This window comes from Oncorhynchus nerka, linkage group LG17 (genome assembly GCF_034236695.1).
Source record: "Oncorhynchus nerka isolate Pitt River linkage group LG17, Oner_Uvic_2.0, whole genome shotgun sequence".
NCBI classification, from domain to species: domain Eukaryota; kingdom Metazoa; phylum Chordata; class Actinopteri; order Salmoniformes; family Salmonidae; genus Oncorhynchus; species Oncorhynchus nerka.
Window position 1 is genome coordinate 20,354,954 of NC_088412.1, and position 27,819 is coordinate 20,382,772.

The window sequence follows — 27,819 nt, forward strand, 5'->3', positions numbered from 1 at the left end:
TTCTTTCAAACAGCACTTTCGTGCGTTTTGCCAGCAGCTCTTCTTTGTGCGTCAAACATTGCGCTGTTTATGACTTCAAGCCTATCAACTCCCGAGATGAGGCTGGTGTAACGAGATGTCTAGCTAGTTAATGTGCTCTAATAGTGTTTCAAACGTCACTCGCTCTGACCCTTCTAGTAGTTGTTCCCCTTGCTTTGCATGGGTAACGCTGCTTCGATGGTGGCTGTTGTCGTTGTGTTGCTGGTTCGAGCCCAGGGAGGAGCGAGGAGAGGGACGGAAGCTATACTGTTACACTTGCAATACTAAAGTGCCTATAAGAACATCCAATAGTCAAAGGTTAATGAAATACAAATGGTATAGAGGGAAATAGTCCTATAATTCCTATAATAACTACAACCTAAAACTTCTTACCTGGGAATATTGAAGACTCATGTTAAAAGGAACCACCAGCTTTCATATGTTCTCATGTTCTGAGCAAGGAACTGAAACGTTAGCTTTCTTACATGGCACATATTGCACTTTTACTTTCTTCTCCAACACATTGTTTTTGCATTATTTAAACCAAATTGTTTCATTATTTACTTGAGGCTAAATTTATTTTATTGATGTATTATATTAAGTTAAAATAAGTGTTCATTCAGTGTTGTTGTAATTGTCATTATTACAATAAACAAAACAAAAATCGTCCGATTGATCGGCATCGGCTTTTTTGGTCCTCCAATAATCGGTATCGGCGTTGAAAAATCATAATCGGTCGACCTCCAATGTATTCTACATTGACATGTTACTACATTTGAAAATGATCAAAACACTTAGTTTAGAATATCTTGTTACTGTTACTCATTGTGTATTTAATTATCCTGTTATTATTTTGCTATTCTTTTTTTCTCTCTGTATTGTTGGGAAGGGTCCATAAGTAACAATTTCACTGTTAGTCTACACCTGTTGCAAGCTCTCACACTCTCATACACTCGCTCTCACACACTCGCTCTCACACTCACAGGTCTAGGATGTCCTTTCTGCATGTTAGCCCATATCTTTCAGAGGGATTGAAGCTCTAGGTGGAGCTGTGGCGAGAAAAGGGAGGATAGGGGAAAAAAGAGGATGAGAGGACCTGTCTCCTGGCTATAAGAGAGAGAGAGAGTAGAGGGTCTCACTAGCAGTGATATTTTGGGAGCCAGTATTTTAGTGGCCTACTTCTCTCAATGCCTGGTGTTACTGAGGAAAGGAGAGAGTGACAGATGCAGAGAAGCCAGAGAGAGACAGAGAGAGAGAAGACAGATCATGGCAGAGAGAGAGAGACAGAGAAGGCAGATAAGGACACAGAGACAGAGAAGGCAGACAAGGACACAGAGACAGAGAGAGACAGAGGGGGAGAAGGATGGATGGAGAGGAAAAGGATCCAAATCCCAAGTAGACACATAACCAAAGCCTGCGTGCTTGCAAGTACACAGGCACACTACACACACGCACGCACGCACACACAGGACTCCAATGTGTGTGTGTGTGTCCAACAACACACACAACAACAACTTGTCCTTTTAAAGAGAACTTGAGAAGATCTGGCTCCCTATCATTGACTTCATTCCCTAAGCTCTACAAGCCTATCTGTGATTGACCCTATGTGCCCTAGCATGCCCTACATGACGCCTGGTGTGGTTAGCAGGAGTAGGCAGATTGATTGGCAGACTGATGGCCCCAAGTCTGGCCTAGAGTGGGTCGAGTTCAGTCATCCTTACAGAACTCCATATAGAGGTGCCTCCTTAGGATCCATGTACTTCTACCATACAATATGACATTGTACACACAGGTCAAAACAGGCCTTTCACATTTGCGCGCGCACATGCACACACTCTTCCTGGTTGTTGAACACTGTTGAGTGCATCTTGATTCCCTAGAGATAGGACAAGTAAGCACTCTATCTGCTTACTGTGACTCATTACACTAGAGAACATACTGCGTACAGACAGACAGACAGCCAGACAGCCCGGCAGACAGACAGACAGACAGCCCGACAGACAGACAGACAGACAGCCCGACAGACAGACAGACCGACAGACACAGACAGCCCGACAGACAGACAGACAGCCAGACAGACAGACGGGGGCAGTATGCAGTCTCATTAGCTAAGTGGTATGTGTTTAATTGATGGATATTGGCTGATGACCTTTGCCCTCTCCCACCCTTCACTCTGACCTCTTGTCAGGCAGCTGCAGCTTCATTAAACCACAGCCATTATATCTGGCACATTATTAGGGACTCTGCTCAGGATTGTCTCGAACGGAGGGCTCTGCTCAGACACAAAATGGCTGACACTCAATGCCATTAAGACATGCACTTTCAGATATCCACTTCACCTTCACAGTTTCACCCATAGATATGTCACATGTAATGTCTTGATATAAGGCACGGCAGCTATGACCTACTAAGTTTTCACTAGGTATCATGGTTCTCATGCACACTATGCACAACAACAACAACAGCAGCAGCATTCAATTCATATGTTTGTTTTGGTCTACACAAAGCCTCTATTCCCCAAAAACAGCAGAACTGGATCAAACTGGATGGTGTCATAGAGCCCTCTGGTGTTCACTGAGAGAACTGCACTTTGCCTGCACCTCAAATTGAACACAATATTATTTTGACCAAATAGAAACCATTGAAACGGCAAACCAAGGCACTGGGGAGAAATAAAACAGTCATGGGGTAGGGAAACAGACTAATTCAGACAAGACTCTGTTTAATACTTCCATAATGTATTAGTAAAGCATGCTTAAACATCCCTGCTACAAGCTGCATGGTGCACAGTACACAACAATGAGAGATGTGTGTTACAACTCATTTCTCCTTTGCCAAGATAATCCATCCACCTGACGGTGTGGCATATCAACAAGCTGATTAAACAGCTTGATCATTACACAGGTGCACCTTATGCTGGGGACAATAAAAGGCCACTTTAAAAATGTACAGTTTTGTCACACAACACAATGCCACAGACATCTCAAATTTAAAGGGAGCGTGCAATTGGCACGCTAACTGCAGAAATATCTGTTGCCAGAGAATTGAATGTTAAATTCTCTACCATAAATTGCCTCCAACGAATGTCGTTTTAGAGAATAAAGTAGTACGCACAACCGGCCTCACAACCACAGACCACTTGTAACCACGCAAGCCCCAGGACCTCCACATCCGGCTTCTTCACATGTGGGATCGTCTGAGGGAGTGCTGAGGAGTATTTACGTCTGTAATAAAGCCCTTTTGTGGGGAAAAACTCATTCTGATTGCCTGGGCCTGGCTCCTCAGTGGGTTGGCCTGGCTGCCAAGTGGGTGGGCCTATGCCCTCCCAGGCCCACCCATGGCTGCTCCCCTGCCCAGTCAAGTGAAATCCAGAGATTAGGGTGTAATGAATTTATTTCAATGGACTGATTTCATTATATGAACTGTAACTCAGTAAAATCATATAAATTGTTGCATGTTATATTGATATTTGTGTACAGTATAATTGCTATATCATTGATAATACATAATGATTGTCTAATGTGATTATTGTGTGTAATTTCCTTATTTTTCTGGATTATATTTGTTTATTATTTATTTTGTACTTTTTTATTACTAGGTATTACTGCACTGTTGGAGCTAGAAACACAAGCTTTTCGCTGCACCTGCAATAACATCTGCAGATCTGTGTCCGCAACCAATAAACTTTGATTTGATTTGAGGTTCTTTGAGACAAATAGAGGAGAGAGAGACACGCCCACCAATTGTATTATTGGCAGGTAGGCTTAGAGCAGCTGGTTAATCCTGAACCCAACAAGAACAGACACGCGCACGTGAACACACACACACACACACATTAGTGGATGGGAGAGTTTTACACTAACCCATTGACTAGGTCAGATACATACGGTCATATAGGCAAACACATAGCACAACACTGCCATCACGATGCCTAGGCAGTTGGCAGACGCCTTCAACTGCCTTGGTTGTGATCACACAATGTATGAGGCACAACATCTCTTGTTATTTCTCTCACACACAAGCCTTAGGCTTATTCTATTTGCAGCTCTTCTCAGAATATCAGAAACTCTCATGATCAGATATGGGGCCACGCTGATAAAAGAGAGGAGGATGAATAGAAAAGATGGTCAACTACATGAACACAATAACACCTCTTTTTCCTCTCTCACCGCTTCACCTTTAACCACCAGCAGAGGGCAGGTGAGAGCTATTTCTTGAGTCTTCACCCTCACTGGCTCTGGCATCCTCTGTGAGTGAATGTGAACACAGAATGACATGCCCTAATGCCTCTATCTTCCCTCGGTGGCCTGGCTGCCCGGCCCTGGCTGGAACTGGACTGCAGCTCAGATATGTTATGAGATGCAACCTGATTGAATGTAGGTTAACCCTCCAGTACAACATCTTATTTACCCATGTATGATGATCCAGTCTCATCACGCCAGTCGTTTTACAGGACCAGAAGCCTGTCTGATCTTACTAAGCCGCAACTACACTACATCAAAACATTTTTCAAAATCCACCACCAAATCCTGAGGAGAACATGGTGCCAGTGCCAGGCCTAATCATTAGGCCTTAATGTGGATTAAATGGATAGGCTAGCCGCTGGTTCTACCAAATATGGGTCATCCTTGTTTTGTGGATTTGGCAGTAATCTGTGGATCCTTATAATCAGCAACCAAAATGGGTTAACCTACTTACCCACAGTTAACCATCATTAATATTGAGTATAAAGATATATAAGCTAAAGAACCCCTGTTAAAATGCTCAAAATAATCATGTCTAAATCAACTCAACATCACTTCAAGCCCAGTGTCACGACGAGCCCAGTCTGGACTCTAGACATGAATACCCAGAGCCCTACCGAAAACACTCCTGGTGCTTATTCCACTGGTGGTGCAGTTCCACAATCCACATTCAATTAGCCTCCATTCAATCAGTACTACTCTTTCTCTGTGTCCTACCTGAGGAGAACCTTCAGGAAGAGCATGTCACACACTGGGACCTTATCATCAATATGATGTCGCCTTATCAAATTTAAATAAACCATTCTCCCTGTGAGAGATATCTTAGATATTCTGTCCACTGCATATACCAAAACAGAGGATTCCTCCATATTAATAGATTGCTTTCATATAGCCTACCCAATCGTTATACAGTCATCAGTGTGAGCTAAACGGTAATAACAACTGATCTAGATATCATGACACAGCCTGCATTGGCCTATGGTTTAGCTGGTTTTATATTACAACTGTAATATTTGACAGAGGCACCTCAGAACGTCTTATTGTCTTGAAAGTGTCTGTTGACAACCAGAGTAGGCTACTTAATATAATCTCATGTTACCATAACAAACCCAGAAGTGAGTGGGTGTGTGAGGATTATGGGCTTGGCTTTAGCCTCATGCTCCTGACTGTGAATTCAACACAAACAGCCTTTAGATGGCGCTGCTGTGGATAGCTATTTCATTTGATTTTGGACATCAGAACAGCGATCACTAACCTTGATTTTGATAATACTTTCTATTTCAACGAGTGGGCAGCTCTGGACGTTCTGCTTACTACGGGCCAGACCCCAATCCCCAAGACTCAAAATTATAAGCGACAGCTCAAAAGAGGCATATGAGCCGGCATCCTGACAAGACTACGTTGGCGAGCCAATAATCCGCCTCTACCCTCCATTCTATTGGCGAACGTACAGTCACTAGAGAACGAACTGGAGAAGTTCCGTTCGAGACTATTCCATCAACGGGACTTGAAGAACTGTAATATCCGATGTTACATCGAGTCGTGGCTGAACAAGGACATGGATAATGTACATCTAGCTGGTTTTTCCAGGACGGCAGCCTCGGTTAAGACAAAGCGGGGAGGAATGTGTTAAAAACAGCTGGTGCACGATCTCTAATGTTAAGGAAGTCTTGAGTTTTTGCTTGCTTAAATTAGAATATCTCATGATAAGCTGCAGACCATACTATTTACCAAGAGAGTTTTTATGAAGGTTGTGCAATGTAACAGCAATATTTAGACTTAGGGTTGCCACCCGTTCGATAAAATACGGAACGGTTCTGTATTTCACTGAAATAATAAACGTTTTGTTTTTGAAATGATAGATTCCGGATTTGACCATATTAATGACCTAAGGCTCGTATTTCTGTGTGTTTAATATAATATAGTCTATGATTTGATATTTGATATAGCAGTCTAACTGAGCGGTGGTAGGCAGCAGCAGGCTCGTAAGCATTCATTCAAACAGCACTTTCCTGCATTTTCCAGCAGCTTTTCGTAATGCTTGAAGCACAGCGCTGTTTATGACTTCAACTCCCGATATTAGGCTGGCAATATTATAGCGCCTATAAGAACATCCAATAGTCAAAGGTTAATAAAATACAAATGGTATAGAGAGAAATAGTCCTATAATTCCTATAATAACTACAAACTAAAACTTCTTAACTGGGAATATTGAAGACTCATGTTAAAAGGAACCACCAGCTTTCACATGTTCTGAGCAAGGAACTTAAACGTTAGCTTTTTTACATGGCACATATTGCACTTTTACTTTCTTCTCCAACACAGTGTTTGCATTATTTAAACCAAATTGAACATGTTTCATACATTTTGAGACTAAATTGATTTTATTTATGTATTATATTAAGTTAAAATAAAAGTGTTCACATTCAGTATTGTTGTAATTGTCATTATTACAAATATATATATAAAAATCATCCGATTAATCGGTATCGGATTTTTTTGGTCCTCCAATAATCGGTATCGGCGTTGAAAAATCATAGTCGGTCAACCTCTAGTCCACACACACCGAGACAGTCGTGAAGAAGGCACAACAACGCCTCCTCCCCTCAGAAGACTGAAAAGATTTGCAATTGGCCCTCAGATCCTCAAAAAGTTATACAGCTGTACCCTTGAAAGCATCTTGACTGGCTGCCTCACTAGTTGGTAAGTCAACCGCTTGGGTTCTGACCACAAGGCGCTATAGAGGGTAGTGCGTACTGCCTAGTACATCACATGGGCCAACTACTCTGCTGAGCTGTGGATATCAGATCCATTCAGCCAGGCCACCGTATCGATGAAGCAGCATTGGCTGAGCAGATCTGTCCAGCAGGGATCGAACTCCTGAGCTTCCCCCTCTTGCTCACTCACACTCGAATCCACTTGCCTTTGACACACTCTCAGTCCATACATCTCTGACCAGGGACATATACTGATAAGGCCAATATGGCACAGCCCACATCGCTAGCAATGTGAATTGACAATCTACACAAACAAACTGTAAACAAGTGCATATAAGCTTCAGGTCACTGATGTCCAGTCAGCAGAACCAACCAACAAGGTCTGGTCCAAAGTATTGGCTCTTCACCATCACTAAGTGATCCTCTCTGGGAATCGATTAAATTAATTAATTAACCTAAGTCAGCGGTTGTGCTGAGGTCTGCTCAGACAACGTTGAAGCCTGTACCTAGTCCTCTGACTTCCATAGAAGAACCACCACAACGTAGTCAGGTACCATGGTCCTCTGTAGCTCAGTTAGTAGAGCATCTCCCTAGCAATGGCAGGATAGTGGGTTCGATTTCTGGGACCACCTGTACGTAAAATGTATGAGAGTAGTTTGCTTTGGATAAAAGTGTCTGCTAAATGGCTTATTATTATTATTATTATATTATACCTATTTATAACTTTGACTTAACTCCAAGAGGGGGAGTTGTAAGCTGGAGAAATATTATTCAGCTACCGCAGAAAAAACATTTGTCTGAATTCCAGAGAACATTACGCTACCTGGCTGCCTCACTCCACTGCACCACACACAGTCCTGTTCGCTAGCCTACTCCCATCTTCCATCAAATGGCGAAACACAAGACAAAAATCAATGCTGTTGATGTAGCAACATCAATCAGACTGCATTGGGCTCATACAGGCATCTACATTACAGCAGTACACAGGGAGGGAGCAGAATTATACGACACACACTGTTAGCAAGTCGGGACCTGCGGTCCGTATTGACCCCGTTTTGGACCACTGTCCACCAGTTGAGTATGGCTTCTCTAGTGGTTCTGAGTTTAATGCTAGCAGAAATCATAAACTCAGAATGGAGATGACTGAGTCATCTCGAGCCATATCTTTAGAGTTAGGGGAGGTTTAGCCATCATTCATCTCAGTGTGTTAACCTACAAATCTATCTGATAATGCATATAAAGTGCAAAAACAAACTACAAACAGGTATAATCATCATGTAATAATTCTGGCAGCATTGATGCTGGACATGGAAAGGTTGATCCATGACTCATTCAGGCAGTCGCCCAGGCAGTCATGCCAGGATAAGTGTGAGCATGCAGCCTCCTGTATGCCTGTGTGAATGAGTTGGTGATAGGATCACATCACTAGTTAATACACTAGTAAACCACTGAATAAATAAGCAACAGTTGGATGAAAAGTGCATGTTGTGATAGAAAGAAGTGAACCTCTGGTCAGGATGATGAACAAATCCCTCTATCCCTCCACCCCCACACACAGTCAATACCTTGTTCATAACATAGACCATAAAACAAATCAAAGATGAAAGATTCTATCAAGTCACAAGTTATGTCTTGTAGAAATAACTGGCTGCCAAGGCCTAAAAAACTGACCCCAGAAACCATTTAAATGGCAGTGAGCAAACTTAATCTGTCAAGAGGCAGCATGAATGAGACAGATGGAAGAGAATATGAGGCGCTCAGGCCCAATTCAGACTGTCTGCAGAGCATACTCTATTTCAGAACCATCCCATCTACATAGCCTAACACAAATGTACGGTACACATGGACATGACTCACACACACACACACTCTGCACCACACCCATCAGCACTCTTCCTGTGTGTGTGTGTGTGTGTGTGTGTGTGTGTGTCCTGTTCTGTTTCCCTGTAGCTGTAGCTGAGGATCAATGAAAGGAGCCTCTGTTCTTCCCAGCTTTATTGTGATCTTCCTTTCTCAGGCCCTGTGTTGTTCTGATGGCAGGGTGTGGCCAGGTCAGATGTCAGCCAAATAGGGTGGGCGTAACCCTCCAGGGGCTGGGGGGGGTGCAAACAGAAGAGTTCTCTCCATATGAATGGAGAGGAGGCTGTGATGTGGGTCAATGGTACTACTGCTTTGCTTTGGCCCTCTGGTTTCAGATAGGTCTTGATGAGCCTCCTGTCTGTAGCAGTAGACAGACATGTAGACATAGTCCTCCTGAGGGGCCTACCATACACAAAACAACATTCACACGTGGGCCCACATGATAAGCTTATACGCTAATGCGCACGTGCACAAACATGCACACATACAGAAAATGTATGGACAGGAAGGACAACTTGTTGCCTGAGTATTGCTATGATGTCACCTGAGAACATGTCATGCGTTTGTTTGTTGTGGTTTCCACTCCGGCTCAAAGCATGTCTCTACAGAGAGATTGTTCCCAGCAGCAGCCAAGCTTTAACAAAACACACAGTTATGACATTGAAAGGTGGCAAAGGCCCAGATAGAGTGTGATACAAGTTCATTTTTAAGGTCTCTTTCAGAGCAATGTCAATACTCATGAAGTCACACATGATGTCAATAGACGCAATATAAATCAACTGAAATTGATAGATACACTGTAATAGATCCATTAAAACTAGGGATGCACCGATATGACATTTTTGGCCGATACCGATATCCGATATTTTCCTTGCCCCTCCCCCCAAAAGAAATACAGATACCGACAACCGATATTTAAATTTTTTGCTGCCTTTTAAGCATTCTAATACAGTTAAATAGTTGAAACACACACACACACCAAAAAGTTATTTTGTTGGCATTTAAGTCCCCATTACAAGTAAAACATAATCGAAACCTATTTCTTTCACTTACTTGCTGTGCTGTTTTGTTGTTCATTTGTTCAGTCGTTTCATTCTCAACCAGGATTTCATCATACATGTCAAGCAGTGAAGTTTCAGCTGTCTGTCCGTGGCCTCTTCTGTCGTGGGTCCTCTTCCTCGGTGTGCACTGTCACTGTGTCCGTTTCCATATTGTCCAACTGTGTCTAACATTTCACGTAAACCCTGTTTCTTGTCTGCATCGAAGTGTGGGGCCTTGTACCTAGCATCGAGCAAGGTGGCGACTCCGTAAAGCGGCTCAGAGAATGACACCGGATCGCTTGTTCACAGCCTCTACTAGAGTACTTTTGCAAGTTTTCACCCCACGGTCTGTCAGCAGGTTTGTTGAGCAGGTGTTTCAATGCCATGACCGAGGGTATCACGTCTGCTGCAGTCGCACTTGATGAGCTTATTTCTTGAGTTAGTTGTTCGAATGGTGCTAGGAGTGTGTTCATGTTTCAAACATGTTCTCAAATGCCATTAAAATGGCAGCAGCGGTATGAGAAGCAGCACATTCTTGAGCAGTACAGCTTTCCTTCAGTACGAAATCCTCATCGTCCCACTGTGCTGTCAGACTCGGCATACTCATGGGGATGACATTGCTGGTCCAAATGTCAGTCATGAAGCTAATAGCAGTGACACCCGTAGCAAGCAGCTCAGGGATGTGCATTTCAACAATACTGTAACTTCGGTAGGGCAACATCTGAAAAATAGCGCCTACTTGATACAGTGTACTGGGGCTCGAGGTGCTCGTCCAGTCGGCGAAAGCCAACATCATCCACAACAGAGAACGGTTGATTGTCAAGGGCAATGAATTCCATTATCTTGGCGTTAATGGATTTTGCCTTTGAGTTGTCTCGTTGAAATGCTCTTACTCTTTCGATTGACTGCTGGACTTGAACTTGTTTAGTTGCTGGAAGTGTGCCCTTAGTATTTTTCTGCTTTTGTTCTAGGTAGTCTCTGAACGTCTGGGGGTGATGCACTTTCAAATGACTAATTATGTTGGTGGTATTGAAAATTTCACCCTCGCCCCTCCTCGGGAAATAATAGCAGTACAAATGTTTCACATGGCCTTTTTGTTATCTTCCTTTGAAACTTCAAAATAGATCCACATAGCAGACATTGTGGGCTAGGTTAGGAATGCTGTGTTGCATGTGTAACGTAGTATTTGTCGTGGCGTCATTACCTCATCTACCTACGTTACATAGCTATGACAACGGTTTTGCACATTGGCGTTAAACTAGACATGTTAGCATTTTGCCGATGTTAGCATTTTTAGCTAATATCGTCTGATTACGATATGCTTACCGATATATGTTGCATCCCTAATTATAACAGCATGATAACAAGATACATTTCTAACATCATTCAATTAATGGCAAGAAGAAGAAGAAAAAAATCAGTGCTTCAATACATTTCTATTTGACATGTTTGTGAGTGACGTGCGGAATCATTTGGTGAATGTTTCCTGAAGCAACAGCGATTCCAGACCCTTCCACAGCGCACCTGTGTAGGCGGAACCTTGGTATGGAGTCACCTAATTGTGGCCAGTGACTACACCGGTGACTTTGGTCCAATAGCATTGTGCCATGAAGTCTGCTCCTCTCTCTCCAGACCAATTCGTATGCACTTTACAGGGCCAATGTGCCGCCGTGCGCATACCAACTACTGCACTTCATCATAACCGGCTCACGCACCATGCAATAGACAGCACTCACACACCCAAACCAGATCATTCTCACTCTAGTAGAAGTCCTTCGTCTACACAAACACTCACACTCTGTTAGGCTACATCACCAACAGCCATCTAGCAGCCACAGACCCCGGTGTGATTCACATATAGTGCCTTTAAATCGACGAAAGTAGCTAGTTTATTCATTTGGGATGCTCATCTGTCTCTGTGCTGTCATTACTGCAAATAGGCCGAGGAAGATCTCTTTTACAACCCCCAAACAAGGCTCAGGGTTTCAGTCTCAGTTGCAGCTGAAGTAACCTAGCACAGAAAAAAAATACTGGGTTGTTTGGTTCACCCAACTGCTGGGTTGCAGGCATTCGGTCACTTAGTTGGGTTGTTTTATTTAAAAAGAGCAAGGTTGGGTTGTTGATGTTGGGTTATTGGTGCTGGGTTATTGAGATTTGACCAGATCCTATAGCTGTACATCAAAGCAGCAATCTGTTCTAGCTCAGTCCACAAAAAGGAGTGGTTCCAACCCCTGCGCACACACGTGCTCAAAGGGCGAACAGCATGTGCATAAACGCTGTGCAAATGGTGCCTGTCATTACAGCCATAAACAGTGATACATTTATTTTCAAAACACAAGATACCGAAATAAACTGTGTTTTACAACTGCATTTTTTATCTGAAAGTCATTCATGTTAGCAGTCAATATCAACTAGGGATAGCGTGTCACATTGTCACTTCTCAGGAGTCCAGAGGTTGCAGGATCATATGGCCTACCTGTGTGCAGCAGAGGTTGCAGGATCGGATGGAAAGCACGATCTGTCCGTCACCTTTTTCTTCCTCACAAATATCATAATTAATTTGCCTGAAAGATACATCTTCCTCCCGTAAATATTGAAGGTAGTGTGATGTTACAGCTATCTTTAGACATATAGCCAGTACCCACCACTGAGGTATATAATTGTAACCCACCCAAACTAGTCCTGACAGAAATATGTAAATGATCAATGAAAAGGTAGCCTATTGTAGAAACCTGGTCTCAGAGCATTTCGTATGAATCTGTATGTAAAACCAAAACACTCCATTTAGTATGATATGTTATGAATTGCAAATTTGCAAAATGTACAATATATTGCGAATTTGTTAAATGTATGATATGTTACGAATTCTAGCTAGGTGGCTAGGTTAGCTAGGCTAGGTCTTAGGGTTAGAGTTAAGGTTAAGTTAAGGAGTTAGGTCAAAGGGTTATGGGTAGGGTTAGGGGATGGGTTAGCTAAAAGGATAAGTTTAGGGTTGAGGGAAGGGTTAGCTAGCATGCTAAGTAGTTGCAAAGTAGTTGAAGAGTTGCTAATTAGCTAAAATGCTAAAGTTGTCTGTAATGAGAGTTGAAGTCACAATCTTTGGGTTGCAAGAAGTGCTAAAGTTGTCCATTTTGAGATTCTAAATCACAACCTTTGGGTTGCTAGATGTTCGTGTTATATGCTCACCCACCCCGACCAACCACCCTACTTTTGTTTTTGCTAAGTTGGCTCTAAACAAAGTGACGTAATTAATCACGTGTAGTAATTACTAGGATTCTGTGTTTTCCCATGCAAAAGGGATTGCTTTTAATAAAAACGCCTTATCTGCCTTCCCAATGAAAACAAGTTCGAAAATTACAACATGTATTTTATGGAAAAGATGCACCATGTTGCTTTGTTGACAAAATGACAGAGTTGCGCAGATTACTGTTCGATTTGAGAAGGGCACGCCTCCCTTCTCCGCTTTCGCCCGATAGTTTCAAGTTATCAGTCTCAAGTCAAAGTCAAGGCCCGAGTCTTGAAGCTCCGAGTCAAAGTCAAGTGATTTTATTTTCTATCTTGTAGAGTCCAAGTCAGACTCGAGTCAACAACTCTGGTAATAAATCATCTTTATATTCTAAAAGAATGTTTAAAATGCTAAACATTTTAAAGAAAATGTTGATTTGCAGTATGTAAATGTAACATGATGAACAACAACTACATTTACTCTCACAGGTTGTCAATAAGAGCTTTCTGAAAGCCACACCCCTGATAAACCACGCCTCCTGAGAAATAACCTAAGGATTACATTCAAAAAGACCCAGCTGCTAGGTCAACCAGCATGAAAGTAAAAAAATATCCAACTGATGGTTAAATTAACCCATGTTTGGGTAATCCCAACAACCCAACAACATGTTGGGTTTTCACAGAAAGAGTCAGTCATTGCCGATGTATTAGGCCTACGATATACAACTCCAGCATGCAATTCATATCCTCCTTGGGCAAAAAGCCATTCCAGGCACGAGATATCCATCGACCTATCCATACACAAGGGGGCCCGAGGGACGTTGCCAATGGCAACTTCCGACACCACACAGTTGGAGCGCCCAGACGAGCTGGACCAGCGTTCCCGTACCAGCACCTGCACCACCGCCCTCGCAATATGCCTGCCTATGTCTGCGTTTTGCCATACCTGCCCAAAACAGACTCTTCCCCCGTATGTTGCCTTCGCACCAGCTACTCAACCAGCCACTGCCAACAATGACAGCTTAGCTGGCTGACGTTCTATGGAAAGCTTAATAACCGCTGTCACGACCTGACACAAGAGACATAACAAACGAGCACAGCACCACCAAATACCACTTCCACTCCATTCCGAACACCGCTCTGCTTACCTCCTTCCGTGGGCTGCTTTGTCTTTTTTCCTCTTGGGCCTTCTCTTTCGGGCCTGGATTGCCATCACTAGAAGAGATTAGATTAATGTAGAAGTAGGTCCGAGCACCGAGAAGGGACAGAGAGAAAGAACAACACACCAGTCTCGAGCTTTAGCTGGCCCGGCCAAGCATCCTTAACCAAAAAGGTTGGAAACCCCCGCACGCGCGTAATTTCACCACCTCTTATCAAAACCAACAAAAGCTATCCCGTAGTCGGAATATTTGTAAAAAATATTACATATTTTCATACCTTTCCTGGAGCTCATGATGTTTTCCTCCTTCCCTTCAGCAGCAGCGGCAGCTCAACCGCAGCAGCCGAGATCTCACGCTCTCTCGTCTCCAGCCTTCTCTCTGGAGAACGCGCACTCCCTCTGTCGTTAGGAGGAGGAGGCGCGCTCAAGAACTGGAGCTCTATGCTACGTGGCCGCGCACAACTGTCACAATTGAGGTTAGCGCGAAAAGGAGCGCTTAAATTGAAAGAACCAAAACCAGAAAGACTGAGTCCCCCCGGACAACATTAGACTATCCCCATTTTATCAATGTATCTGATGTCTTGAACGTTAAAATATTTCCCCTGCCCTGCTTCCCTATTTATCCCCACGCCAAAGCACTATTAGCTCAGTAGGCCTCTATCTAGAACCTAAAATAGTTATTCCGCTGTCCCCATAGGAGAACCCTTTGAAGAACCCTTTTTGGTTCCAAGTAGAACTCTTTCCACATAGTGTTCTACATGGAACAAAAGGATTCTACCTGGAACCAAAAAGGGTACAGCCGAAGAACCCTTTTGGAACCCTTTTTTCTAAGAGTGTAGGTTAACTGGGGCGTATCATGAGCAAAGGGAACCCTGAATCACACAGAGCCTCCTGCTGAATTGTCCACCCTATTTTATATTATTTTCAAGACATGTTATTGACATGCTGGTTTTGGCAAAGTTTCATTCTTTAGGATCCCATCCAATGTTCAAAGCTGTTTAGGATTCTGGGGAATGACTAGGCCTATCTCAAATGGGCCCAGAATAGGCTTAGCAGGTTAGGTCAATGAGTTTCAAAAAGTATCTGCAATTTAGTTATCTGTTGTGTCACCCGATCAATCCATAGCTGGTGGGTCATATTATGGCAAACCTAATCCGTTATTATCTCACCCTGGATCACATATATAACTTTCTCTGACACAAAACAACAATTATCCTACAAATAGGCCTATTTCTCAAGGACATCTGTATTTTTGAGATTTACATTTTAGAAAAGGCATGCTTGCGATTGGCAAACTGCGATTAGCCTACATTTTCTTATTATAGGCCTAGTTATTACTAGACTATTAGAAGTATAAAGTATATAAACTATAATCGGTATTGAACACTATGTGGCAGCTGAATCATAAACTATTCATAAATGAAAGATAGGGTTATATTGAAACACTGTGGAGTTTGGCCAATGTAACCCTAATTCTGATCCAAATCGGCGGATTCGATTATGCTGGGCAACAGTCCCGTGACAGAAACGGGCAAAAGGGGTGAGTGACCTTCTCAAAATGAACAGTAATCGGCGCTGCTCGGTTGTGAAAAAGGCAGCATGGTGCATCTTCCAGAAACATACATATCTTTTCCATAAAATATATGTTTTAATTTTCTAACTAGTTTTCATTAGGAAGGCATATAAACGCGTTGTTATCAAAGCAATCATTTGTATTTGAAAACACAGAATCTTACTAATTACTCCACCTGCTAAATGACTTGTTTCGCTATCATTATGCTATCTGTGGGTCCCGACCTCTCATTTTAGACAGCTCCATTGGAAATCTCCAAATACCCGGGATACCGGGCCATGCTAAACGAGTACCACCACCGTTAAAGAAACGGGAGATTTTTTTATTGACATGTCCTTCAGCCAATAAGTGTTGATATGGGCGGGTTTCAAGACATTACTTTTTCCGGATTCGAGCACACACACACACACACACACACACACGTGTGTAGGAAAACTGGGGTACTTCGCTGTGCGTACTCTACTGAATAAGTAGGTAAATCAGATTTCAAAGTTAAATAACAGTTTATGTCAGTATTTTATTTGGCATTCATGTAACGATGCATAGCTTTTCCATGGCTAAGCATGTGTTGGCTCCTTTAGCAAGTCATGTTACGACTTATGTTATTGTTATGCGCTAATATCTATCGTTAGCTAGCTAGCAACCAAACTACCTAGCCAGTTGATGATGCCAAAAGAAAAATGTGAAATTAAACACGTCTCCTAACCATCTGCCATTTATTTGCAATTCGACAGTTGGATGGAACTGTACCAACAATGTCTTTACATCCTAGTCACAGGGTGAAAAGTTGTTGTTACACTGTTTCAGCAAGGAACCCCGCTAGCTAGCACAGAGTACTTACTGTCTTTGATTATAGCCAACCAGAATAATTATCATGTTATATTTACATGGATACTAACAAGTTACACTGAACAAAAATAAACGCAACATGCAACATTTTCAAATGTTAAATATATATTTTTTAAGTCAGTGTTTGCCACAACTCTACCAATAATTAGTGTAAGAGAAGTGTCTAGTAGTGGTGGGGATGTTGACCTATTCATTCGCATGTCCTTGTTATCTTCTCTTGACCCTCAGCTTGTGTCCTATGGCGGATGCAGAGCCCATGCTGGTCCCTGCCCCTGGGGGGGAGAAAAGGGCCTGCCCTGCCTTGGAGGATGAGGCGGCCCACAGCACCAAGAGACCCAGAGTCCAGAAGGATGAGAACAACAGAGGAGGACACTCTCACAAGCCAGAAGAACCAGAGGGGGAGGAGACAGAGCCACTGGAAGAGGAGGATGGAGAAGGGTCCGGGTTAGGTTCTGGAGAGGCTTTTGCAGAGATGATGAAGCATGGGCTCACAGAGCTGGATGTGGGGATTCTGAAATTTGTCAGTGAACACAAGGGCTTCTCTGGGATCCTCAAGGAGAGGTTTGTACTGATTCCAGTCAGGCTGTAGTGTGATCTGATCCATGACGTGATGTATATGTGTTGCTGTGTGCGTTTCACTATGACAGAAAATCTAATACTCTTTATTTAGGTACTCTGACTTTGTCGTACATGAGGTCAACAAAGAAGGCAAGACAGTGCAGTTGGATGATCTCTCGGTCCCTGAGGAGGCTGAGGTGAGCTAACAATGTATCAGTAGAACTGTCTTTCGTCTTGCAGTTTTAGAGTGAAACATAATCATTCCTGAAGTTAAAGCTTGACTCCGTAGCCCTTTACACCCGTACCCGTATACGTGATTGAGATGGAAGATTTGAGCACTAATAAGCACCTAAATTGGAACGTCGTGGCTGTACAGTAACATGCTATACGTGACGTCAAAGCTATTCCTCTGCACTTCACAGTGCTGTATGGGTTTTGACTGACAGCTGTTCTGAATTTGAGCACCGCGCACAACAAGAAGTTGACCTCATCCCTCCTGGTAATTGGGGAACTTTAGAAAATGTTTAGTCTAAGTAAGAGAAATGCTGTAAATTAAGAGGACTCTGTGTATTTTGAAAGATGAGATGTTAAGGATTATAGTAAATACATCCTTGACAAGCAAGCCAAACACCTGTGAGTCCCAGTCCCATCTCATTTCAAAATTCATGTCATATACAGTGTCAATATTTATGATTTCTATGTTTGGTGTCAACTTACAAGATGAAGTGTCATCATACTCTGGGTAGTTCTGAACACAATGAGCATATGTTATATTTTGAAGAAAGCACACGCACCTGAATGCACTCATGACTTTCTAGCTGCACCAAATTGCCCTGTGTAAGATCATATTTTATAACTTAGCTAGTCACGTTGGCAAGAGAACAAGCTTAGAAATCATGGCCACCTGACTCAGATTGCAATTTATAATGGGCCGCTTTTGGATTGCGTAAACAACAACAGTAGTTGTGATTTCAGGGATGCAGGTTGTGTTCCAAACAAAACTACAAGTGTGCTTGCTCTAGTTCCTCAGCAGCACAGCTAAGAGAGCCCCAAAAAGTACCTTATAGTTGAAGATTCTTCTTCGAATCATAGAATTGCTTAGGGACAACTGTGCACACTTTGGAGAGATGTGTGTGGCCACCTGGATACACCAGTTAGTCCTGCTTCCCCAGCTGTGGATTCCATCTTTAAACTGATGTTGGGTTTGTCTTGTGCTAGGAAGCCAGTGTGGCAGAGCAGCCAGGGTCTGAGGTTTTCACAGAGGAGCAGAAACACCAACTTGAGCAGCTGCAGCTCTTCAAGAAAAAAGAGGGCAACGTGTCCATAGAGGTGAATACGCTGACTTTCTAAAAACCCATTAATTAAGTCTGAGAATTTAGTAGTAGTTTGTTATCCACCTTGACCAGTGGGTTTATATAACGTTTAATAGTTCACCTATCTTGAAAGGTGACCAGTTGCTTCTGGTTGAACACAGATGGCAGATGACACCAAAGAGAAACGGACCCTGGTCCACAAAGCTGTCAAGACCCTGTACCCTGGACTGGAGACCAAGACAGAGGAGCGGGAGGGAAAGAAGTTCATCGTGGCCTACCACGCAGCCGGGCAGAAAGCACTCGCAGGTAGAGACAAGAGAATGGGTGTAATGGAGCTTTTCTGGGTTTGTATCTCTCTGGTTTATTTTCGCAGGGTGAAATCTCTGTAACGTCTGTCATAGAACAGAATCAAGTCGCTCTCAAGTTTGTGTCTCTTGCTTCAATAAAGAGTTTACATTTCAGAATGAGGAAAGTTATTGTTGAATGGTTGGAAAGGGTTGTGCTGCATGCCCTTGTTCAGCTTGGCCTCTTTGGTTCTCACTGCATGTGGTTCTGTCTGAGCCGAGTAGCTACTGCCTAGTTAAATAAAATAAAAAATACTGGGTTGGCTAGCGTATGGGATAAAATGCAGGCTGCATGAATGAACAGGTGCATGTGCAATGTCAACACAACAAACCTGCATGATGATACTGCATGAAGATCCTGACCAGGCCCATGGCCTGTGAGAGAGCACATGGATCTTGACTTTTAGGCCCAACAAATCAGCAGAATCTCCTTGACTGGCCTATTTTGAGATCAGTTAAGACATTGACATTATTCACATCAATAATTTCCTGTGAATTCAGTAGCTTGTACAAAAAGAGCACAGCACGGTTGTCATCAAATAATTGCTTTGTCATACCCGTGGCACACGACTTGCTGCACAGAAACGGTTTGACACAACAGCACTCCAAACCTGCATGCTGGTTCGCCACCCCTGTCGGTCTGTCTGCCTGCCTAACGGTCCATAAACTTATTTTAGTAACAGTCTTTTATCGTTTATATTCTATTCCTTTTGCTCTTCTCTGTGTGGACAGAGGTCAAAATCGCTGCAGGTAAGAAATCCTTGTCCACACTGCTCAGAAAAAGAGGTTTCAGGAGACTAGTCTAAATGTTGGTAGCCTCACATCTGATTAAATATCATCTGTCATGTTATCATCAGTCTTGCACGATTGTCTTTATGGTAAATAAATAGTCATGACTATTTTCAGGGTGTGATGAACTGTTATCGTATTGTTCAGGCTAAGGGAACAGAACCTCAGTTGGTTAGTTTATACTTTAGAGCAATGGGGAATGAGTGTTCAAGTGCAGCATTTAAATTATTCTGACATCTTGGCACATGCAGGATGCTCCCGGCATAATTTGTTAGAGAAGTGGTTAATGCTGTATGTGTTGGGGCCTGTAACAAGCTGCTTCCACCCAAAAAGATGAAAGCGCCAGGTAGTTTCAGTAACTCATCAAAGGCCTGAACACTGATGAGGATGTATTCTCTGGTGACTGAAGGTGTTAGATATCTGATCCTCTGCCTGTGTCTCCACGACTTACTCCTGTGTCCCTGGACAGCCCCCAGGAAACACTCCTGGCCTAAGAGCCGTGGGGCCTTCTGCCACTTTGTCCTTTACAAAGAGAACAAGGACACCATGGAGGCCATCAACGTGCTGTCCAAGTTCCTCAGGTAGAACACTTGTTTCATAGCATTTCTCACAGGATGTGTAAGAAAAACTTGACTAAACTGTACAACTCCTGACTGACATGGTGTGTCTGCTTTTCTCTAGGATGAGGCCTAATGTGTTCTCTTACATGGGGACCAAGGACAAGAGAGCCATCACTGTGCAGGAGATTGCAGTTCTCAAGTGAGTGTGGTGGCCTGCCACTCATCAAACTGACAAACATGTAATTAAGTACATTAAGGGCTCTACATCCTCTATGCAATGGAACTGCAACAGATCCAACGGAGGTTTGTCTACGTAGTTCTACATACTTTTGTGATGCAAGATTTTGGGAACCCAGCACAAACGAAGCTCTGTAGCTCTATTTGACTATGAAATCGCTGTGGAGAGCCTTTACTGTGATTGTTTTCAATTAAAAGGTTGCTTAGATATTTATATATGTTTTTCTTTTTACAAAAATTGCTTCTTAGCAAAGAGCAATTTCTCAAGCAATAATTTTACTAGGACTGTCTGGGAGTGGTCTGAGTGAGGGGCCTAATTGGAGGGGTATTTAACCTGAAATCGATCTTATTGGTCTATGAACTTATACTGCCTGGTGATTGTCGCCAGACAGGCCAAAACTCCATCCACGCAAAACAAGCAGAAATTTCAGGCACTCTTTTCAAACACCTTTTACACTAAAAAGCATTATCATAATTTTCACACTATTATTCTAGCCTCCTTGTGTGGAATTGTATATAGAACACGGGGAAATCCTGTTTTTGACTGCACTGGGCCTTTATGTTGCCTGTGACTTCAGGGTCACAGCAGAAAGACTGTCTCACCTTAACAAGTGCCTCAATAACTTCAAGCTGGGAAACTTCTGCTACAAGAAACACCCTCTGAAACTGGGGGAACTACGGGGAAATAATTTCACTGTGGTCATCAGGTCAGTGGATTATAGCTGTGTGTGATGTCTGTCTTTGCTATAACATTCTTTGTAACTATAACTACTCCCCAATCCCCATTTATTCAAATAGCAACAACTTTTAATCTGCTCAGTGTTGCTGTTTTGTTACTGGCTGGTTGTCTCCCACAGGAACATCACCGGGACAGATGACCAGGTCCAGCAGGCCATGACCTCCCTCAGAGAGACAGGCTTTATCAACTACTACGGCATGCAGCGCTTTGGCACCACTGCCGTGCCCACACACCAGGTTGGCAAGTAAGGACAGACACACACACGTACGCCAGTGGCTGGTGGCACCTTAATTGGGTAGGACGGGCTCATAGTAATGGCTGGTATGAAATATGTGGAATGGTATCAAACACAATACCATTCCAGACATTATTATGAGCCGTCCTCCCTTCAGCAGCCTCCTGTGACATACATAGGGTATAGGGTCAGCAGGCAAGAACATGACTACTCTGTGCATGGTGTAACTGGCCCACGGGTATGGGTTAGGCAGGGGATAGGTGATTTGACTGTTGTTGTGTCTGGACCAGAGCCATCCTGCAAGACAACTGGAATGAAGTGATAGATCTGATCCTGAAGCCTCGCCCTGGAGGTAAACAGCCACTCTCCTTAATTTGACTCGGTTTTGAATGCTTTTCATGTAATGTCAGCTACCAGATGGCCAAAGCATTATTGCAAGATCATGTGTTCGACTTAATTTTCCGTGACCTTTCTCTGCAGCGGAGAAAGGTTACCTAGTGAAGTGTCGTGAGGAGTGGGCCCAGTCCCAGGACCCAGAGGCAGCACTTAAGAAGCTACCTGTGAAACGCTGTGTGGAGGGACAGCTGCTCCGAGGCCTGTCCATGTACGGCAAGAAGAACATCATCACTGCATTTGCCATGGTGAGCTGAGCCAGCTTTACAAACTAACTGGCAAATGCACTGTTATGACTAATCGGGAAGTCATGGGTGACTTGCACACACTTTCCAAACGTCATGTACATGATTTATTTATCCCTGTTTGTTTCCAATGGATTGTATGTTATTAAATGTTGTAAAAGGTGAGAAACAAACTTGGCCGCACGGGTCCACTGTTGATTTGTTTGATTCATTCAGTCTGTTTTCGTCAGGTACGGTGGGTTAACTCCCTGTGTTGGCCCTCATCTTCTAGATCCCTCGTAACAACCGGCTGATGTACATCCACAGCTACCAGAGCTTTATGTGGAACACCATGGTCAGCAGACGCATTGAGGCCTTCGGGCTGAAGGCTGTGGAGGGAGACCTCGTGCTCAGAGGAGGTGGGTCCTATCTGTCTTGTGCGCCTTCGTGTGGGTGTATTTGGGGACAACTGAGTTTTAAATCCTTCGTTAAATCTTCTGTAGAGGATGAGCACACAGCCCAGAGTGCCTGTCTCACAGATGGCTCTCAAGTGTGATAATCCACGTCGAACAGAGGGCTTCAAGACCACCTGCTAGGCTGGACTGAGTTAGTGTTTATTCTATGTAGGGGCTCAAACCAACTAATGTACACATCCTATTCGCCCTCTATCTCCAGGCACTGCGTTCGTGCTGTCTGCAGCCGAGGCAGAGACCCACTCTATTCAGGACGTGGTGATGCCCCTACCAGGGTTTGATGTCATCTACCCCACTCACCACGGTAAGAGAGCCCTGCATCCTCCTATCCTCCATGTCAGGGCCCAGTTCCTACACAACTGCTGTTCTGATGCCTGTTGTTTGTGGGGGTCGAAGCATAGGAGGAGAAGAATTTAAATCCCTGGACTACTATATCTCTGGAGTATACTATTCTATTTAGATATGTGTGTGAGGTGTGTTCAGATGTGATTGTGTCCTTTCCTCCTGTTCTGTAACAGTGGGGAAGGGCTACAGGGAGAAGCTGAGTGCAGATAACCTGGACATTGACAACATGAGACATAGGGTGAGGGACTACTCTCTGGCCGGGGCCTACCGACGCATCCTCATCAAACCCAGTGACGTCAGCTGGTCTGTAACACTCACTATCACCTCGGTATCAAGTAATAGAACAATTTTCTGTCATAGCTAACTAGTAAAGAGCTATCTAATTGTATTATGCAAAATGTCGTTACACATTCCAAAGACATAAAAAGGAGCCGAGGATTTCTTTATTTAATAAAAATTGTGCGTGTGATATGCAATACCAGTCAAAAGTTTGTACACCTACTCATTCAAGGGCTTTCTTTATTTTTTATTATTTTCTACATTGTAGAATAATGGTGAAGTCATCAAAACTATGAAACACATATGGAATCATGTAGTAACCAAAAAAAGTGTTAAACGAATCAAAATATATTTGAGATTCTTCAAAGTAGCCACCCTTCGCCTTGATGACAGCTTTGCACACACTTGGCATTCTCTCAACCTGGTTTACCTGGAATGCTTTTCCAACAGTCTTGAAGGAGTTCCCACATATGCTGAGTGCTTGTTGGCTGCTTTTTCTTCACTTTGCGGTCCAACTCATCCCAAACCATCTCAATTGGATTGAGGATGTGTGATTGTGGAGGCCAGGTCATCTGAACTCTGAAGCATTTATTTGGGCTGCAATCTCTAATGATCTTATCCTCTGCAGCAGAGGTAACTCGGTCTTCCTTTCCTGTGGCGGTCCTCATTCAGAGCCAGTTTCATCATAGCACTTGATGGTTTTTGTGACGGCACTTGAAGAAACTTTCTTGACATTTTCCATTAAAATAATGGACTGTTTTTCTTTACTTATTTGAGCTGTTCTGATTGGCTCAACTGATTCTACAAATGAACAAGGCACACCTGTTAATTGAAATGCATTCCAGGTGACTACCTCATGAAGCTGGTTGAGAGGGAAGAATCTCAAATGTAAAATATATTTTGATTTAACACTTTTTTGCTTACTACATGATTCGTGTGTGTTATTTCATAGTTTTCATGTCTTGACTTTTATTCTACAATGTAGATAATAAAGAAAAACCCTGGAATGAGTAGGTGTCAACTTTTGACTGGTACTATGTGTTTTATTTATTTATTTATTTATTAGGGCAACAGGTAGCTTGGTGGTTAGAGCGTTGGGCCAGTAACTGAAAGGTTGCTAGTTTGAATCCCCGAGCCAACAAGGTGACAGTTTTCAATGTGCCCTTGAGCAAGGAACTTAACCCTAATTGCTCCTAGGTCGCCACTGAGTTGGGATATGCAAAAAACACATGTCCAATTTACATGTATATAATACACACTTATACATGTGTGATACTGGACAAATATAAGCACCCACCTAATAATTATTGAGGCTTTTGATAAATGCACTTCAAATACATTTTTTGATAATCTGTCCTCAATTTCTTCAGCTACGATGTTGAGTCTTGTATCGTCTCCTTGTGTAGGGAGGTGATTAACTATGATGACCCTCGTATCTCTCTGGTTCACACGGATGTGGAGAAACTAGAGGACCAACCTCCTCCGGTCTTCAACAAAGGTCTGTTCTAGCTTCATGTTGCTGTACATTGATCACTTGTGTTCCTCCTCAACTTGGCTTGTATGTGTACCCCCATTTTAAAGTGGTAGAGAAAAACAAAGAATTCTTGACAGCCCTCTTTCTGGTGAAGTTTCTGCCTCACTCTTTTTTTCTTCATCATCCCTCCTCTCTTCTCTTCCTCCCACCTCCAGAGGGGAAGTACAGGGCTTTGAGGATGGAGTTCTCTCTGCCTCCCTCCACCTATGCCACCATGGCCATCAGAGAGGTGCTCAAGATGGACACCAGCATCAAGAACCAGACCCAGCTCAACACCATCTGGCTCAACTAACACAACACGGAACAACATTTTACTGAGCTGTGTCCAGCGATGTCGAACGTTGCAGATAGAAATTGAATGAATAGAGCTGACACGATTCCCCTATTCGATATGACGATCATATCTTGTCTACGCGATACATTTCTATCTGAACCTTCTGTATTGTTACTTTCTCCTCAATAGGCCCTTGAAATGCATATAGGCCTAAACTACTGGGCTGTTTTTACAGGCTGCAGAGCAGTCCATACTGTATGTGCGAGTATCTGTAGACTGGGAGTGTGTTTGGTACTTTGCCAAGCCAAAAGTCATTCCTCAAGGTGTGTCATAGTGATGATGTAAATCATCATAGCCACCCACACAACCAAGAGCAACATCTCTGTTGTTATTTCCTTTTTTTTTATCAGGAGGTTTTAAAGCGTTCCTGCACTGGTGGGGTTCAGAGAGATGATTTTGAAATGAGTGATGTGCTGCCTAAGCACTTACAGGTGACGTCTAGGAGTTTCTCAGTAACCCATGGGGGTGTTCTGAGGTAGGGCTGGGACGATAAACCTAAAATGATCGATACGGCCACTTTTGCATGCAGCATTTTGCTGATACCATTCACTACCATAACAGTAGCTAATATGGGTGATGGCTACAACAAACTAGTAGTAATACTAAACAGTGGTGCACATTACTGTTCTAATCGTACTGTTCTATGTATTGTTATCGTATCAATTCAGGCAATCTATCGCAATATCTATTCTCTGGAACTCTGGTAGAAAGATTTCCTCTTTAAGGGCCACCACCTCGACTCTGTCACCCACTTCCACAAAGACAGATACAAAAACTTGACGTCCCTGCTTCTTCCCACAGGACTACAATGAACTGTCTCTGATTGTACGGAATTATCGTTTGCTTTTTTTTAAACTAAAATGTTTAGTTTTTATTTATTTTTTGAAACGAGCTCTTTTTTTTTACAGAGCGAGAATTTAAATGTTGAGTGAAAACTGTTGGAGAAGGTTTGTTTCATCAGACATTTGAGATACAGCATTCTGTTCCAGCCTGTGCCACTTTCAGAGTATCATGACGCCTATAGTAACTATTCAGCCCAAGAAGATCAGTCCTATGAATTACAGTTCCATCGTAGAACAATGGGAGCATCTACTGTCATAAAACTAATGTTGCTTGACTAAAACACTTTTATTCAATAGACATTGACATGTATAGTAGTGTTGTGCTTTGGGGGCACTTATTTCTGGTTGGTGGCAGTAAAGATGCATCTTGGCAATAATAGATCAGTGTTCTGTTTTGGGTTCCAGTCGGCACTGAGACAATGCCCCGGTTGCTGCTGGTCATGGCAGGTGCTGTGGGGCTTACCGTCTGGCAGGGTGGCTCTTGCCAGCTGGCAGTAGTTATTGTAGTGATTGCCTGCTATCAGTGCCATGTCTCCAATCTGTGTTTGACAGGATCCAGTCACCAGCCAGTTACCCTGGTATACTGAGAAGGATCTCATGCAGTTTTACTTAATTTTCTGTTATGTCATGCTCTGAAAACAAATCTCTGTAACGGAGCACTTCAGATTTGTTTATATATTTGAATCTGTGTTAGTGTGATTTTCTTCCATATCCCCCTAGCACATTATTTTCTAGCAGGACTGGTGTAACCTTGTGAGTGACCACCATATTTTCATTTTTTTTTACATGGCCTAAGTAAGATATACCAATTCATATCACAAAGGAGAGAAGTTTTGACTTTTACTTAAAACATTTTTTTTTACCTCAACATCTGCACGTCACACTTTATTATTCAATTTCATTAACAAAATTCAAAATGTGTAAATGTCCACGTTCCTTGGTATGAAAACCAATCAAAACTGTCCTGTGGTCATCTCTAATAAATACACAATAAATGTGTTCCTCTAAATCCAATGTAAAGTTGTATTGCTCTGCGTTGTGTTTTACAGGTACAGCTATTTACATTCCCTCAACTCTGCTTTAAAGTTGTGTTCCCGTCCTTCTGACATTGAAGTCCTTACAACTCTGTTGAAAGAGATCTGGAACTGCTTTGATTTATGAGCAGATGACCCTCCTATGTGATTCTCCATCCTTATTGTACATAATGTTATTCTATGCACACTGCAGTATGGATAAGTCTACTTCTAACCGGTGAGATGAAATGGGCTATCTATAATTATCTTTATTTTCCCAATTGAGATATGTGTAGTGGTCAGGATAAAAACAACGAAACAATATATAAAAAAACACGACTGAAACTGACAGAAGCAGTGTCTAGCTAAGGTGTCGGCTATCTTGGTCAACTGTAGAACATCTACCACTGGTGGACAGTGTGATGACTGGGAAAGTGAGGAACGGTATGGCTCTGTTCAGGTGGGTCTGAAGGGACAGGGACAGAATGTGGGGTGAGCTGTTGTAACTTTTCAAGGGATATGTTCTGTGTTGCACTGTGATGTTATGCCTTTCATAGACTCCTGTTATGTCTGCACCCTAACACAAGGCCATTGTGTTCTGGAACTGTTGCTTGTATGAAATAACTTGCGTAAATAATATGATTGTGTTATCACCTCCCACTATATAAGAGACATGGAACCATTTACTCCTGAGTTCTTCCCTGTGAAATCAGATCTCCCTCCCCTGCAGTTGCTTGATTAAAGTTATTATACAATTGAATACTCTCTGCCTTAATCTTTGGATTACATTTTCCACAACAATAATAATAGGTTAATATAATTTTGGGGGTAAAAAACAAACAGCATGTACAATGTATTCTCAGAGGATAGCACTTACAATTCATAATTAAACACTTGTTTCCAAAGTGGTCCTTGATTTATA

General features: G+C 42.8%; 2 protein-coding genes across 3 annotated transcripts in view; one reads left to right on the forward strand and one right to left on the reverse strand.

Annotated features, from left to right (window-relative positions):
* Positions 1-14,648, reverse strand: part of LOC115144890 (SRSF protein kinase 2-like) — an 89,000-nt gene extending 74,352 nt beyond the window's left edge. Inside the window, 2 exon segments of the mRNA XM_065003051.1 lie at positions 14,253-14,319; positions 14,542-14,648. Of these exon segments, the coding sequence (XP_064859123.1) occupies positions 14,253-14,319; positions 14,542-14,557 (83 nt within the window). The 5' untranslated portion in view covers positions 14,558-14,648.
* A 1,581-nt stretch (positions 14,649-16,229) lies between these two features.
* On the forward strand, positions 16,230-27,657 carry LOC115144863 (pseudouridylate synthase 7 homolog). Of its 2 annotated transcripts, none has more exons than XM_065003052.1 (16): positions 16,230-16,310; positions 16,914-17,246; positions 17,356-17,440; positions 18,462-18,572; positions 18,718-18,862; positions 20,159-20,270; positions 20,371-20,448; positions 21,065-21,193; positions 21,344-21,469; positions 21,751-21,812; positions 21,941-22,101; positions 22,370-22,496; positions 22,753-22,854; positions 23,069-23,198; positions 24,581-24,672; positions 24,864-27,657. In XM_065003052.1, the coding sequence occupies exons 2-16, from the start codon at positions 16,924-16,926 to the stop codon at positions 24,998-25,000; spliced, it is 1,920 nt and encodes a 639-aa protein (XP_064859124.1). In that variant the 5' UTR covers positions 16,230-16,310; positions 16,914-16,923; the 3' UTR covers positions 25,001-27,657. The 2 variants fall into 2 exon arrangements, with proteins under 2 accessions (XP_064859124.1, XP_029541820.2); XM_029685960.2 differs by having other exon boundaries at positions 16,232-16,306.
* The last annotated feature ends 162 nt before the right edge of the window (positions 27,658-27,819 follow it).